This window comes from Ochotona curzoniae, unplaced genomic scaffold, assembly GCF_017591425.1.
Source record: "Ochotona curzoniae isolate NIBS_2020 unplaced genomic scaffold, NIBS_Ocur_1.0 contig_64, whole genome shotgun sequence".
In the NCBI taxonomy this organism is placed as follows: domain Eukaryota; kingdom Metazoa; phylum Chordata; class Mammalia; order Lagomorpha; family Ochotonidae; genus Ochotona; species Ochotona curzoniae.
This window is the reverse complement of record NW_024466502.1, coordinates 10,462,421-10,475,866: the sequence shown is the minus strand read 5'-3', so window position 1 is coordinate 10,475,866 and position 13,446 is coordinate 10,462,421. Positions and strand designations below refer to the sequence as shown.

At 46.3% G+C, this 13,446-nt stretch overlaps 1 protein-coding gene across 3 annotated transcripts in view; it reads left to right on the top strand.

Moving 5' to 3' along the window:
- The first annotated feature begins 3,765 nt into the window (after positions 1-3,765).
- RAP2A (RAP2A, member of RAS oncogene family) overlaps positions 3,766-13,446 on the top strand; it is a 38,519-nt gene continuing 28,838 nt past the window's right edge. Inside the window, exons 1-2 of one of the 3 annotated variants that reach the window (XM_040991201.1) lie at positions 3,766-3,960; positions 4,012-4,139. In XM_040991201.1, the coding sequence (XP_040847135.1) occupies positions 3,826-3,960; positions 4,012-4,139 (263 nt within the window). In that variant the 5' untranslated portion in view covers positions 3,766-3,825. Of the gene's footprint in view, positions 4,140-13,446 lie in introns of all 3 variants that reach the window. The other 2 variants (XM_040991202.1, XM_040991200.1) reach the window with 2 other exon arrangements.

The following is a 13,446-nucleotide window of genomic DNA, read 5'->3' as shown; positions in this document are numbered from 1 at the left end:
CGCTACAGCCAAGAAGCAGGGGCAGATCATAAACGTTCTTTCATGCCTCCTTCACATCTGTTTCTTTACATATTTGTTTCTTACTGGCATCAAGAACAAATCCCAGTACAAAGTGTTTTTCCCACCTCATTCCACCTTTTCCAACATCTTTCACACAAGGAAATAAAGGAGCTGGGTTTCCATGGTAACACAATGTGACAATTGAGGGGATCTGGATAAAGGTGAGATAACTCCCTTTCAGATCCAGCAGGAGAGCAGACATGAAGTTTTTTTTTTTTTTTCTCCCAGCAATGTATTTTTTGAAAGTGCAGGGACCCTGCAGTGTGAGTGTACAGTGTTAAGTTTTCAGCACCATAAAGATTAATAGTTCTTGGGGAAAATTCAATTTCAACTGATTTTGTTTCTATTTTGACTTCCCTACAGAGAAATGAACAGACATAGTTTTTACAACTAAAACGACTCTTTGAACAGAGCACAAGAATGAATATGATTAAGGATTCAAAAAATAAGATGTCTATCTCCCACCCAAATCTTCAAATTCTCCTTACAGCCACTAATCTTTCAATCAACTTTTCACATTCCCTCACAAAGCAGAGTTCTCCCATCTAAAGAAGAGGTGGGAAACCCGTTCCTACCTGTTGCTTCTTTCACCTCCTGCTCGTTGCTATGAGACACATCAATGAGCCGCCACTACCTCCTGGGATGTAGTCCCCACAGTTTTGATCAAAACACTGGCATTGATGAAAGGTCAGGGGAAATACCCTAAGAAGGAGCAACATGGTCCCCCCAAGTGGTGTTCGGTGGAGTGATTGGAGTGACCTCTCAGTGTTTTGTGACATTTTCTATCAGACGCCCTCCAATCCAGAGTATTTTCAAGGGCCTAAAAATAGTCACTCTCCAGACCCACCACCCTCCCAAAGCACATTGACAACGGCAACAGCACTGAGACGCTGCACCCTCTGCAGAGGTGAACGTTCAGTTCTACTGTAATGCGAGGGAGGCACTAAATGGGTTGTTACATCTACACAAGAAATGCCGAGATCCCCAGCACATCTGCATGCAGCGGCAGAGAGAGCCTTTTCAGCTTCACCTCTCCACACGACAGAGCCAGATGAAATGGCAAATGCTGTTGGGTTTCAATCCCCTCAAAGCACCGTGCATTTTTTTGTTCTCTCCACTGTCTGCCATCACTGCTGATTATGGTAGTTCACATACGCTGTAGTATTTTTGGTGACATGTAATCATGAAGCAAGAACTGAGTTACGCAGGCGGCCCTCTATATTCACGGTTTCTGCAATGGGGGATTCAACCAATCGCAGAAGGAAAACGTTTGAAATATTCAAAAACAATCACAAACGGGCTGAACACGTAGGGATATCTAGCACATCATATTACATAACGGGCTTGAGCTAAGAGCTTTCGGCATGTCTGGGGGGGTGCCAAATCGAATCACCCAAGGGTATTGACCCACACAGTTTAAGTTTCATAGGATAGCTGCCATCAATTATTTCAAATTAAAACTTTTGTCGTTTATACTACAGACGTGCTAATACAAATTACCCATTCTTGCATAATGGGAGTGATAGCGGCAGCGGGTCACTGCCTTACTATTATTATGATCATTATTTTGGTAGACGTCCATCACGGACAGACAAAATGGTTAAACAGCACCTGTGTTTAGAGGAACTCGGCCGCAATTCTTCCCCAGTCCTCGTGAGGAAGGAGAATGGTGGAGGGTATGCCACAATCCAGCATTAGAACCACAAGGTGTCATCCCTACAAACGCGAAACAGTGATGGACATGTGTACACTAGTCGGGGAAGGATGCAGCAAGGTAAATCCAATCAGTGACAAGTCAACCCAGCAATGTGACACCTCTACTCGAGTATGTGTGGAGGCCCGGCACAGTAGCCTAGTGGCTGAAGTTCTCGCTTTGCATGCCCGGGATCCCATATGGGACAACAGTTTGTGTCCTGGTGACCCCTCCTCTCATCCAGCTCCCTGCTTGTGGCCTGGGAAAGCAGTCGAGGACTGCCCAAAGCCTTGAGACCCTGCACCCGTGTGGGAGACCTGGCTTCGGATGGGTGCAGCTCCGGCCATTGTGGCCACTTGGGGCCACTTGGGGAGTGAGTCAATGGATGGAATATCTTTCCCTCTGTCTCTACTCCTCTCTGCCTTTCCAATAAAAATAAAATAAATCTAAAGTATGAGTGGGCGTGCCAGTAACTAAGATCTAAGGCTGGAGACCTCAGGTGGCTGGAGATGCCGCCTTTGTGAACTGAACCCCACAGGTGGTGCCCACGAGGAGGGGCTCCAGCGGAAGGTTCCACTGCAGTCATCCACCCGGGGCCCTGGACGCTTGTCGCCCTAACACAGACGTGTCTGCCCGCGCCCCGCGCCACCACCCCGCGCCCTTCAGGGTCAGCACGCCGCGGAGAGGCTGCAGGAGGAACGCATCCCTGCTCCAGCCTAGGACCAATGCATCCCTGCGCCACACAAGGACGCAGCGCCCAGCGCCTCCACCTTGGCTCCTCCCACACCCCGCCGGCCCGCCAGGATCTCAAGCTCGGATTGGCTCAGCCAGACCTCCGTCACGCCTCAGCGCACCTATGATTGGCCACGGGTCGTGCGCAGAAGCCCAGGAAGCCTGCATCGAGACACCTGCCTGATTGGTTGAAGGAGAGAGCATCACGTGGCACAAGGGCTACTCTCCGTTGGCTGCAAGTGCTGCCTTGGGGTCCAGGGACGTGATTGGATTTGCTGCAATGAATCCCGGCTTCCTACTCGAGGTCCCCTGCGGGCTGTTGCTAGGAGGTGTCCCTGGCTCTTCCGCAGGCTGTTGCGGCCACTCCGCGCTCCGCGTTTTCCCGCCGCCCGCGGGTGACGGAGCCTGGGAAGAGCAGGGCTGGAGGCGGGCCGCTGGGAGGGCGGGGCCTGGCGCTGCGGGAGGGGCGGGACACGACGCGGTGGGCGTGGCCTGGGCGGTGGGCGGGCCCGGGGCGGGGCTCCCGCGGCGTCCTCGGGCGTGGGCCCGGCTTCGGCCGCGACGCCTCGCCCGTGGCGGGCGCCTGGGGCGCTGGGCCGTCGTGGCCGTGGGACGCCCCCCTCTCAGTGTCCCCTCGTTCCCAAATAAACTCCATTTCGCTGTGGTTTTACAACCTCAGGCCGAGGCCTGCGAGTGCTGATCCCCTCAAAAAACAGCTTCCCTCGTTTAGGTGTCAGTCAGGTCCATCCAGAACTGTTCTAGAACGCTGACACACGGGCGGGGGGCACCGGGCTGAGGCAGCCGGACCGGCGCGGTCGTTTCCTCAGACTCCCGCCTGTGGGCTCCGTCGGCCTCGGAGGCTGCGAGGGCGGCGCCGGCGGCTGTGGGCGCGGGGCCGGGCCTGGCCGAGCCTCCCCTCCGGGGGCCCACGGCAGCCGGGCTCGCGGCAGCCGGGGCGGGGTTACGCGGCGGGCTCCGCCCCGGGCCGCCAGGCCCTCCCCGCGGCCGGGCGGCGGCGGGCACGCGGGCGCGCTCCCGGGCCGGGGGAAGCGGCGGCGGCGGCGGGCGGGGAGCTGGGCGTGGAGGCGCGAGGGGCGGGGCGGGCGGCACTGCGGGCCGCGGCTCGGGCGGCTCGGGCGGCTCCGGCTCCCTGCTCGCCCTCGGCGCCTGCCGTCGGCCGCGGGAGGGCCCACGCGCTGGGCCGCCGCGCCCTCAGCTGGCGCCCGGGGGCCCGGCGCGGCCGGGAGGTGCGGGCGGCCTCGGGAGGCGGCGGGCGGGCTCCGGGGGCAGCAGCGCGGCGGCCGTAGGTCTATGTCGCGGGCGGCGGCCGCGGGGGGACGATGCGCGAGTACAAAGTGGTGGTGCTGGGCTCGGGCGGGGTAGGCAAATCCGCCCTGACGGTGCAGTTCGTGACCGGCACCTTCATCGAGAAATACGACCCCACCATCGAAGACTTCTACCGCAAGGAGATCGAGGTGGACTCGTCGCCGTCGGTGCTGGAGATCCTGGACACGGCGGGCACCGAGCAGTTCGCGTCCATGCGAGACCTGTACATCAAGAACGGCCAGGGCTTCATCCTGGTCTACAGCCTCGTCAACCAGCAGAGCTTCCAGGACATCAAGCCCATGCGGGACCAGATCATCCGAGTGAAGCGGTGAGCGGGCTGGGGCGCTGCACGTCCCGCGCGCGGCCCTGGGCGGGAGCCGAGTGGGACCCGGGCGCTGTCGGGTGCCCTGCCTGCCCCTCGTCCTCTTCCATCTCACGGGGCTGTGCTTTGTTTCCCGGTTTAAAATCGGGCGTCCCGGTAAGCCCCCAGCCCCGCTCTCTTTGTCCCCGCGATGTTGTGGGTAGCGCTGCCCAGCACCCCCTTCCCCTCCCCCCAGCAAACTTAAGTTGAGAACTTGGGGGTTGAGGGACCCCGGCGAGGCGTTTGCTCCCGGAGCTGGGGCGCGCTTCTGCCTTGGTGGTGTTTGACAGCAGGACCCGCCCGGGCTGCGGGCCAGAGGCCGGGGGTCCTGGGTAGGTGCCCCAACGTGAACTCTCCCGTGCAGGGTGCAGCTTTAAAGAGGGAGTGGGATGGAATTTGAAGACAGCTCAGTGGGGTGGCACGTTTTTGGTATGAATGAACCATTCACCGGAAGAGAAGGCTGTTGGAGGTTTAAATTAGTCAACAAAGTCTAGCTACTTTACCCACTTCCCCCCTACCCTAACCCCCCAACCCCGTAAAGGCAAGGGGAGACAAGGCATTGCTGAAAACACCCAGAAGTCTTCCCGAGGTAGGACTCAAGTATTAGCTAATTTAAAGTTCAGGCAAATGAACTCCTGACAGCAGGTCTTTGCTAAGGCGTGGATTTTTGAGATATGGAAGACAGCTTTAAAACAAGCCAAAATGTAGGGGGCGGGGGGTTTCCCTTTAGAAGTCCCTAAATGTATTTTTCCCTATCATTTCGGGTATCAGGAATGTAAGAAGATCTTAGTTCAAAGTTTTGGCAAAGTTTTCTAGTTACTGTTTAATTACAGCTGACGGTTGTGTCTGGTTCGTGTTAGTGCTTGGTGGTCATTTGCGTGTAATTTTCTTTTTTCCTGCCTGACTCTCCCTGTAGGCTGGAACTGAAAGCCACTGGCTGCGCAAGGCGGTCCTGTGTGTAACACGGTGATGTTGCTGGTCAGCCTGAGTCCTGACTTAGGTGGAGTGCGGACTCTGTATCCTCAGCACTGCTCACAGACCCGTGCAGGTGGCGGGTTTCCTATACAACATAGATCACAGGACACTCTCCTGCTTGTCCTTGTACGTGGTCAACTTTAGGAACTGATTTCATGTGTTTCTTGCAGTAAATTCCGCACTAGAGTGCAGTGGGTGTTCGTGTAGTGTTTACAGACCTGCTTGTTCCCAGGTCTGTGACTCCGCTGGCTTTTGACTTCACCCATCTCGTTTTTTAAGGTTAAGTGTTTACAGTTAGGAGATGAACAATTTTGCCATGAACCTGAATAGCGTAGACATTCGAGGAGCTCAAATCCTTAGCCATGTCCTCTTCCCAGTACCACTCAATTAAAAAGAAAACTACAGCAAGCCCATCTCATCCGTCAATGTTAAGCCAAATACATGTCTCAAATACTGACCTAAGTAACCCTTCACATGAAGATGCGTACATACACTGAAGTCCCGTGCCCAGGGCTGGGAGGAAGGAGTGTGTCTGAGTGTCACTGGGTGGTATGACCCACCAGTTGGGTAGTTGGTTACCACTTGGTGTAGATGACTTCTCTCAGTGTTTGAAATGGGGTAACCTCGGCGGGGGTCCAGGAAGGGCTGACCTGTGCCTGCTGTGACCTGGAGGGGCAGAGGACGGGAGACAGGTTCAACCCATAGAGCCAGATGGAGTGAGGTGTCTGGATCAGCAAGAGTTTTTCATAAACTTTTCGCTGGAGTGTAGACATGGCACCCGTGAGAGCCACTGGGATCCACTGTCTGAGTGCTGTGATTTGCCACCTCCTGGCTGGCTTCCCTGACTGCAGCGTGTTCCATGCCAGTGAAAGGCAGAAGGGCGCTATGTGTGCTGTATGTATTAGAAGGAATGTATTACATGGAAACTCCTCCCAGTCAAAATGAAGAAAGCATGAATTTAAATTAAGTGGATTTTCTATTCTTGGCAAGACCAATGTTTAAATGAACTGGTTGTTCTAAGAGTAATTGTTCCCACTTCTTGGCCTGTTGTGTGCCCCTTAGTGGCTTTTGTTTAAAAAAAAAATTAGGTATTTTTTTCAATAGTAAGTTTTGTCTCTTTTCCTTAAATCTTGACCTTGAGATAAGTGAAACTTTGGAGGAAATAATTTAAAGTTGTATTTGCATTCTGAAATTCATTACCTACCACTTACGGGATAAAATTAAAACACAGTTAAGTTTGGAAAATTTCTGTTGTTATTTCTTTAAAATGTTTTCTGTTGCTAGAGTACTTAGGGGAAAAAACATGAAAATGAATATTTAACTTCAGCTACAGAACCAACGCATGGCCAGTGAAATGGACTTCCTGGATCGTTCTTATTTGAAATGTTTCATTTTTGAAAAACATAAAACTGGCTCACACTCCCTTAAGTATTTGTGGGTGCACACACATCCATTCACTGGGAGACTTCAGAAAGTTCATGGAAAAGGGAAACTGAAGATGTTTATTTTTATGCCCAAAACAATTGTAATCTGTTATATTTTTCATGATATACATTTCAGTAAACTTTGAAAAATCCCTTTCTACAAATAAGACTGCTGGTCAAAGCTAAGTGGAAAACAATTAAAAATGTTGCACTTTTACATTAATATTTTACATTAATGTGCTTAAAAAACCTCTTGGATGGTTGAAATCACCAATCAGGGGAGTGATTGAGATACAGGTGTTTCTACGGAGCAAATAGTGTCTGACTTGGTGACTGCATCTCTTCTTCTTACAGGGTCGGCCTCTATCCTTACTTGAAGCATATTGGAATGTGATTTACTGGGTCTGTTGGTTCTTAGGGTAAAGCTCGGAAACTTTCATTCTACAGGGCCTTCCAACACCTGGCAAGTTCTTGTCCCTCGCTGGCTCTGCAGCCTCAGCCCTCAGTGCTCACCACCACCACACTGCAGCCTTCAGGTCACAGTTTAGTCTTTGCAAGTCCTCCGGCAACTCCTCTGCCTCAGGGCAGTCTTCCACCTTTCTTACAGAGTTCAATCCTGGCATTCTTTGCCACACCAGGGAACCTTCTCCTGCTGAATCACTTCTTTCCCTGGCTTCTCATTTACACTGCATGCCTCACCACTTCCCTCAACTGTGCATCCTCCAGGCCTCAAGAAATCCCATCCTTTCCCTCTTCTTTGTAGCACTCAATAGGGTTTACTCATATAATAGCTGATGTGCAACCTTCTCACCAAACTCTAAGTCCATGTACAAGCAACTTCCTGGCATATAGGAAGCAACCAAGAAGTGTTTGTAAAAAGGTGCATTCCAAAAGAGAAGCTCATATTCCTGTGCTCCTTTGGCCTTCATTTCTCCCAAAGATTTTTGTTTTATAACCAGAGAAAATGAGCTCCCTTCAGCCCTAACATTGCGAGAGAGTTTATCAAGTTGAGACACAAGAGAAGAGGTGGGGCTTAATCAAGCTTGATGTCCTTTAGATGAAGGAAATGGCAGGGAAATGCATAGAACATGGTGTCTGGATGTTAAATTGACCAACTTGGCTAAGCTAGGAGTCTGTTTACAAGTGTGAAGGGAGGTATTATTAAAAAAAATTAAAGTAGATTATAGAAGACTTTGGAATTGATCCTGTAGTCAAGAACCATAATCAAAATTATTATAGAAATAGTGACAAGATGTTAATGTGATGGGGGCTTAGTGATAATAGACCACTCTTTTGTAATAGGAGGAATAATTATCTATATTGTGACAATCTAGTATTTATACGAAATATCAAGATTCTGGGTTATTGAGATGTCCACAGGAATGCAAATGAAACAGATGCAACTAATATAAAGAATGAATTGAACCTAATAAGAGAGGGAGAGAAAGATCAGAGGTTACCTTGCCATTTCCAACATGAGTGAATAGGATTCTGTGGGGATGACGAGTGATGTTTCCTTTTGGGAAGTGTTGCCCATCCATCCAGGGGGTGAATAAAGCGCAGAAGTCAGGTTCTATGTGAACATAAAGGCTCTGGCTCGTCTGCACAGTTCAGACTGGGAGAGGGGATGAAACACAGAGAGTATAAACAGTTAGGAATAGCTATTACAGACGCATGCCTGCAGCCAAAGGTAGAAAGGATAGTTGTGCTGTGTACAATGGAGACTTCACAACTTGTGTGGGGCACAACATACGAGAGTTGGAAGCCTGCAGAAAAGAATGAGAAGAAGGTCTTGCTGTGTATTGTCCAAAGTGAATAAATTATTTCTTAGACGTTATTAGTAATATTTCCATATAATGTAAGTAATCGTTTTGAAGTAATCCAACTAATTGCATTTTTCATAAGTAGTAAAAAAAAATCTGTTCTAAATTGGAAGCATATTGCCATTTCCATACATAGGTCTTTGGCCTGTGATATAGATTGGTGCTGATTGGTGCTTGTAGAGCCAAAAGCAGAGAACTCAACATCAGATGATGCTTGTCCAAACTAAGTTGAAACATCCATAACTGCACTGCCTTTCTTCCTCCCCAAACACCTCCTTCCCCAGGCACCAAAATTCAAAGCCAGGTCGTCCAAATGCACGTTTTTGGGGGGGGGGCGTGGCAAGGAGTGGGACTAACAAAACAACTTCTAATGATTAACTTAATAAATGTATACTATGAAGATTAATAACAATCCTGACACATAAAAAGAATCCACACATGGAGAAAACACCAAATGGTGAGAAATGGACAAGAAGTCATTAATAGTCATGTTGGGAGGATGCAATGTGGAAAGTGATGTGAATTGTCAAGTCATCTTTCATTAGGGGACACCAGATAGTCAAAAACTGAATTTTAAAAATTGATACCAAGAACTCGGTACTTTTGTTAACCTTGTTGATCTGTCTTGAAAACCATTTTATTGAGGCATGATTGGCCTATAAGAAGTTCTACCTACTAGTTGCATACAATTTAATGAGTTTAAAGCTAAGTTTACAAATATAGAACCATCAACCACTGTATATGCCAAAAATCTGTTCTTCAACTCCCAAAGCTTCCTCCCACCCTATTTGTTTATTCACTTATTTACTTATTTATCCATCAATTCTTTCCTTGTTTCTGATGAGGATACTGGACGTGAGATCTAACCTCACAGCAGATTTTTAAGAATACAGTACGGAATTGTGGCTTAGTGGCACGGCTGTACAGTAAATCCCCCAGACTCATTCATCTAGCGGCATTAAAAAAACAGCTTTGTTCAGTGAGTCATTTTTTTATGGTCCAGTTTTTGTTTTCTTTTGTTTTTCTGAAAGGAAAACTTTGTTTTTACTCCATGGTAAGCTTGGAAGATGAACAGTGTTTTTCTTTTTGCCATCCCAGGATTGGAATTTTTCAAGTTCACTCTGCCGATTGAGATGAGCTCCCTTGAGCTCAATGGTTCTGTGAAATTGCTTCTGTCTGGTTGGGCTGGGGCGGGGGGAGGTAAAGGTTAAAAGAATCGTGAAGAATCAGCCAGCGACGTGCAAACCTTGGCTTATTAAGGTTTAATGGTAATTGCACCAATGAAACCTCTAATCAAAGGGATCTTTATGATAATGTTTACTTTTTTTTAAAATTGGGAAGGTGCAAAAATCAGGAGCCAAGCAAGCATTCTACTAGGCAGAGAGAAGCTTCAACTCGCCCTCTGGCAAGGAGACAGCGGAGCAGATCTGAATGGGGACACGGCTGGACTCAGCGGGAAGTTCTTAGACTTCCCAGCTGTCCTCCAGGAAAAGCCAGAGAACGTACTAAAGACGAACATTAAGAGCAGGAAGAGCAAGTAATGACAACGTCTGTGGATGACACAGCCAGTGGGGAGGGCCAGCAAAGCTGGCTTCTCTTTATTTACTAAAACTCTCAATGAGCTTGGGATTCAGTTTCTAAAGACAAACTTCTTGGATGTATCTGCGGCATGTTAAAGTGTATATTGAATACAGTTATACATATTTCTAAGCAAAGATTTTTATATAAAACCAGCTACACTGTATTAAAAGGATTTTTAATTCTCTCCGTTTCCCCTAGTCATTTTCTTTGGAAGCAAGGCCTCCAGAGCAGGGGGTGTGTGTCCAGTCTAGCCCTCTGCTTCTGATGACTCCTCTGTGTCATCTCTTTCTCTCCATCAGTTCTTACCTACTTTCTTCTTATATCCTTGTGTTTTTCAGACTTATCTTTTAAAAAGGTATAAATAAAAGTTGAAGGAAAAATAGTTGAGTTTAATGTTTGAGCAAGGCAAAACTTAGGGAGATTGAGTACTTAAGCATAGAATTTCTGTAGGAAATTAAATTAAACATGGAATTTTGAGAGTGTGTAGAAATGTGACATTTAGTATACACTTTTGCCTGTTATTTATTGTTTTGACAGTTGTGGTTCTTCATTAAAAATTACTCATAAGCTGACAGGTTTTAGTTTCTTAAACATAACCTTTGTGCTTGATCAGCTCAAGCCTTGAGCCTGCAAGTAGAGTGGTTATTTCTCTGGTATTTTGAGTAGAGGGGTAATTCTAATCTTGGACATTTCAGTAAAGTGTGCAATCAAACTATAAAATATCGATACCATTTAAGCAATTGGAATATCTGAAAATCAAAGCTCATGGTATCTGGAGTAAAGAACTTTATTTTGGCACAGACATCTTTCAAGTAGGTGGATATAAGGGATCTTCATAAAGTTCATGAAGAAGGCATATCATGACAAAATGTGTCCTTGAATTCCATTTTTCCAAGAACCCTTTGAAATGCCTTATAAACTATCTCAAGTTGCTAAGGTGTTATCATATGACACTCTGAATACTAAATAGATTGAGATTATTTCTCATCAAAGTTTTAAGCCTCTTTGGGAATACTAGAACTAATAGTCCAAGCATTTTACCTTTTTCCCCTTGTAGGAAAACTAATAAAAAGTAAATTCTTCATCATTTAGTTTTTAGTAAGTTTCTATTTAAATTGAGGAACACTGCTATGAAATAAGATTTCTTGGGGCCAAATGTGTGCTAGGTTAAGCCTCCACCTGTGGTGCTGGCATCCCATTTAGTCCTCAGTGCAAATCCCAGATGTTCCACGTCTGATACAGCTCCCTGCTAATGGTCTTTGAAAACCAGTAGAGAATGTCCAGAGCCTTTGGGTCCATGCCCCCGTGCGGGACACCCAGAAAATTGATCCTGGCTTTGAACAGGCCCAGTTCTGGCCGATGTAGCTATTTAGGAAGTGAGCCAGTGGATGAAAGATTTTTGTTTTTTCTTCTAATTCTGCCTCTTAATGCCTCCGAAAGTGGCCGCAACAGTCAGAGCTGAGCCACTGTGAAGCCAGGAGTAAGGTGCGTTATCCGGGTCTGCCCGACTGGTATAGGATCCCTAGGACCTGGGCCTTTTATCCACTGCTTTCACAGGCTGCAGCAGGTAGTTGGATGAGAAGTGGAGCATCTGGAACTAGAACAGGCAACTGTGTGGAATGCCAGTGCACGCAGGTAGATTAGCCTATTGAACCCCGTGCTGGCCCGTGGGTTTGAGATTTTGTAACATGCCAAAGGTATCTTAGGGAGAAATGGAGTGATGGATAATTTTGTTTTTTTTTTGAGTGGTTTCATCTGCCAACAAAAGTATTGAAAAATATTAACAGGTCTTTATCAGTCTACTCAGCAGTAAGTTTCAGGAATTTCCTAAGCAGAACTCTTTATAAAAATACATTCTATGTTATGACACTGTACTCTAGGGTAAAAATGTGTCGAGCTGAAACCAGGGTTTCATAAAACAGTAAACTTGTTACATTGCTTTTGCTACATTTTCTGTTTATCCTTTTCATTTTTGTTCATTGTTTTACATATCCTCTGACCGCCAAATTGGTATTGTCACACATAATTAGGAACTGCTATTCTGGAACATTTTACTTTAAGAAAACTAAATGGAATTATCTTTGATATTTTGAAATGTTATCTTCTCTTTCCTGCCTTTCCAGTTTACAACAATTCTACTTAAAATTACAAAATGAAATACTTCCCAACATAGGTTAGTAAATGTTACCTCTGCTGTAGAAAAAGCATTTAGTCATTGAACAAAAACTTAAATCTTCTGAGGAATTGTTTATAACCATTTGTTGTGTGTATTAAAAATATAAGAATGTGTTTCTTAACATAAGCATGTTCATTCTGGCAATGTAAGCTAACACTGGGCTTGTGAAAAATCTAGAACAGAGTAAGGGAGGTTGTTTGAGTTGAACATGCCTAAATGGAAAATCCAAAATCCGAAACTCTCTGAGTGCTGACATGACACTGCAAATGGAAAATTTCCACCTGATCTCAGGTGACTGGCCACAAGAAAGACAACAGTATGCCCAGACTGTTGAATAAAGTCACCTTTAGGCAAGTTGTGTGTAAGGGAACGTAAATGAATTTCATATTTGGACTTGAGTCATGTCCCACAAGGTCTCATTATTATTATGCAGATGCCCCAGTTTTTTTTAAAATCTGAACCCTGAAGTCCCCTTATCTTGGCCATTTCAGATAGGGGTACTTGTAGTGGTGTCCAGACCTGAGTGCCTCATGGCAGGGTTCTCATTATAGCAGGTTGCTGAGGAGGTCTGGGGTCGGCCACATCTGTACAGGGTGATGCTGATGTGGCCAGTTCTGCTCCTCCTTTAAGGCACTCAGATGTATGATGACCACATTTAAACAGATATCTGAGAGTCACTTGGTTAAGTTACCCAAGAGAAGCACTGCAAACTTTTTCTTTTTTTTTTTTTTTTTTTTTTTTTTTTTTTTAAAGATCTATTTTTTTTTTTTTTTTTTTTTTTTTTTTTTTTTTTTTTTTTTTATTATTGTTGCTTACATTGTATTGTGTAGTACAGTTTCATAGGCGCTAGGGATTCCCCCCACCCCTCCCATACCCCTCCCCCCATGGTGGATTCCTCCAACACTGCAAACTTTTTCAATGGTTGACAGGTAAACATGTGATTTTCCTGCTTCTTGGCATCACCTTGAAAATTAATAATCCAAGTATGAAAATGCTGTATCATATCATTAATGGATTTTAATATTTTCTCCCTACCAAATATCTTTACAGCTCTCTGTTAATGAAATCTCAGTGTGTTTTTCTCTATAATTGGATGGAGAACTTTGTTTTGTTCTAACTATGTCCATAGGTTTCCAATGAATACAACCAACATCATATAACTTACCATGATTCTCTAAAACAGTAGTTCATGGTGCACACTGATCTTAATTTTTTCATCTACGAAGACAGTAAGTATTGATAGATTTAAAACTGAGTTCTGGCACTCACTGGTTCAATAATTAGGAACAAGTTAA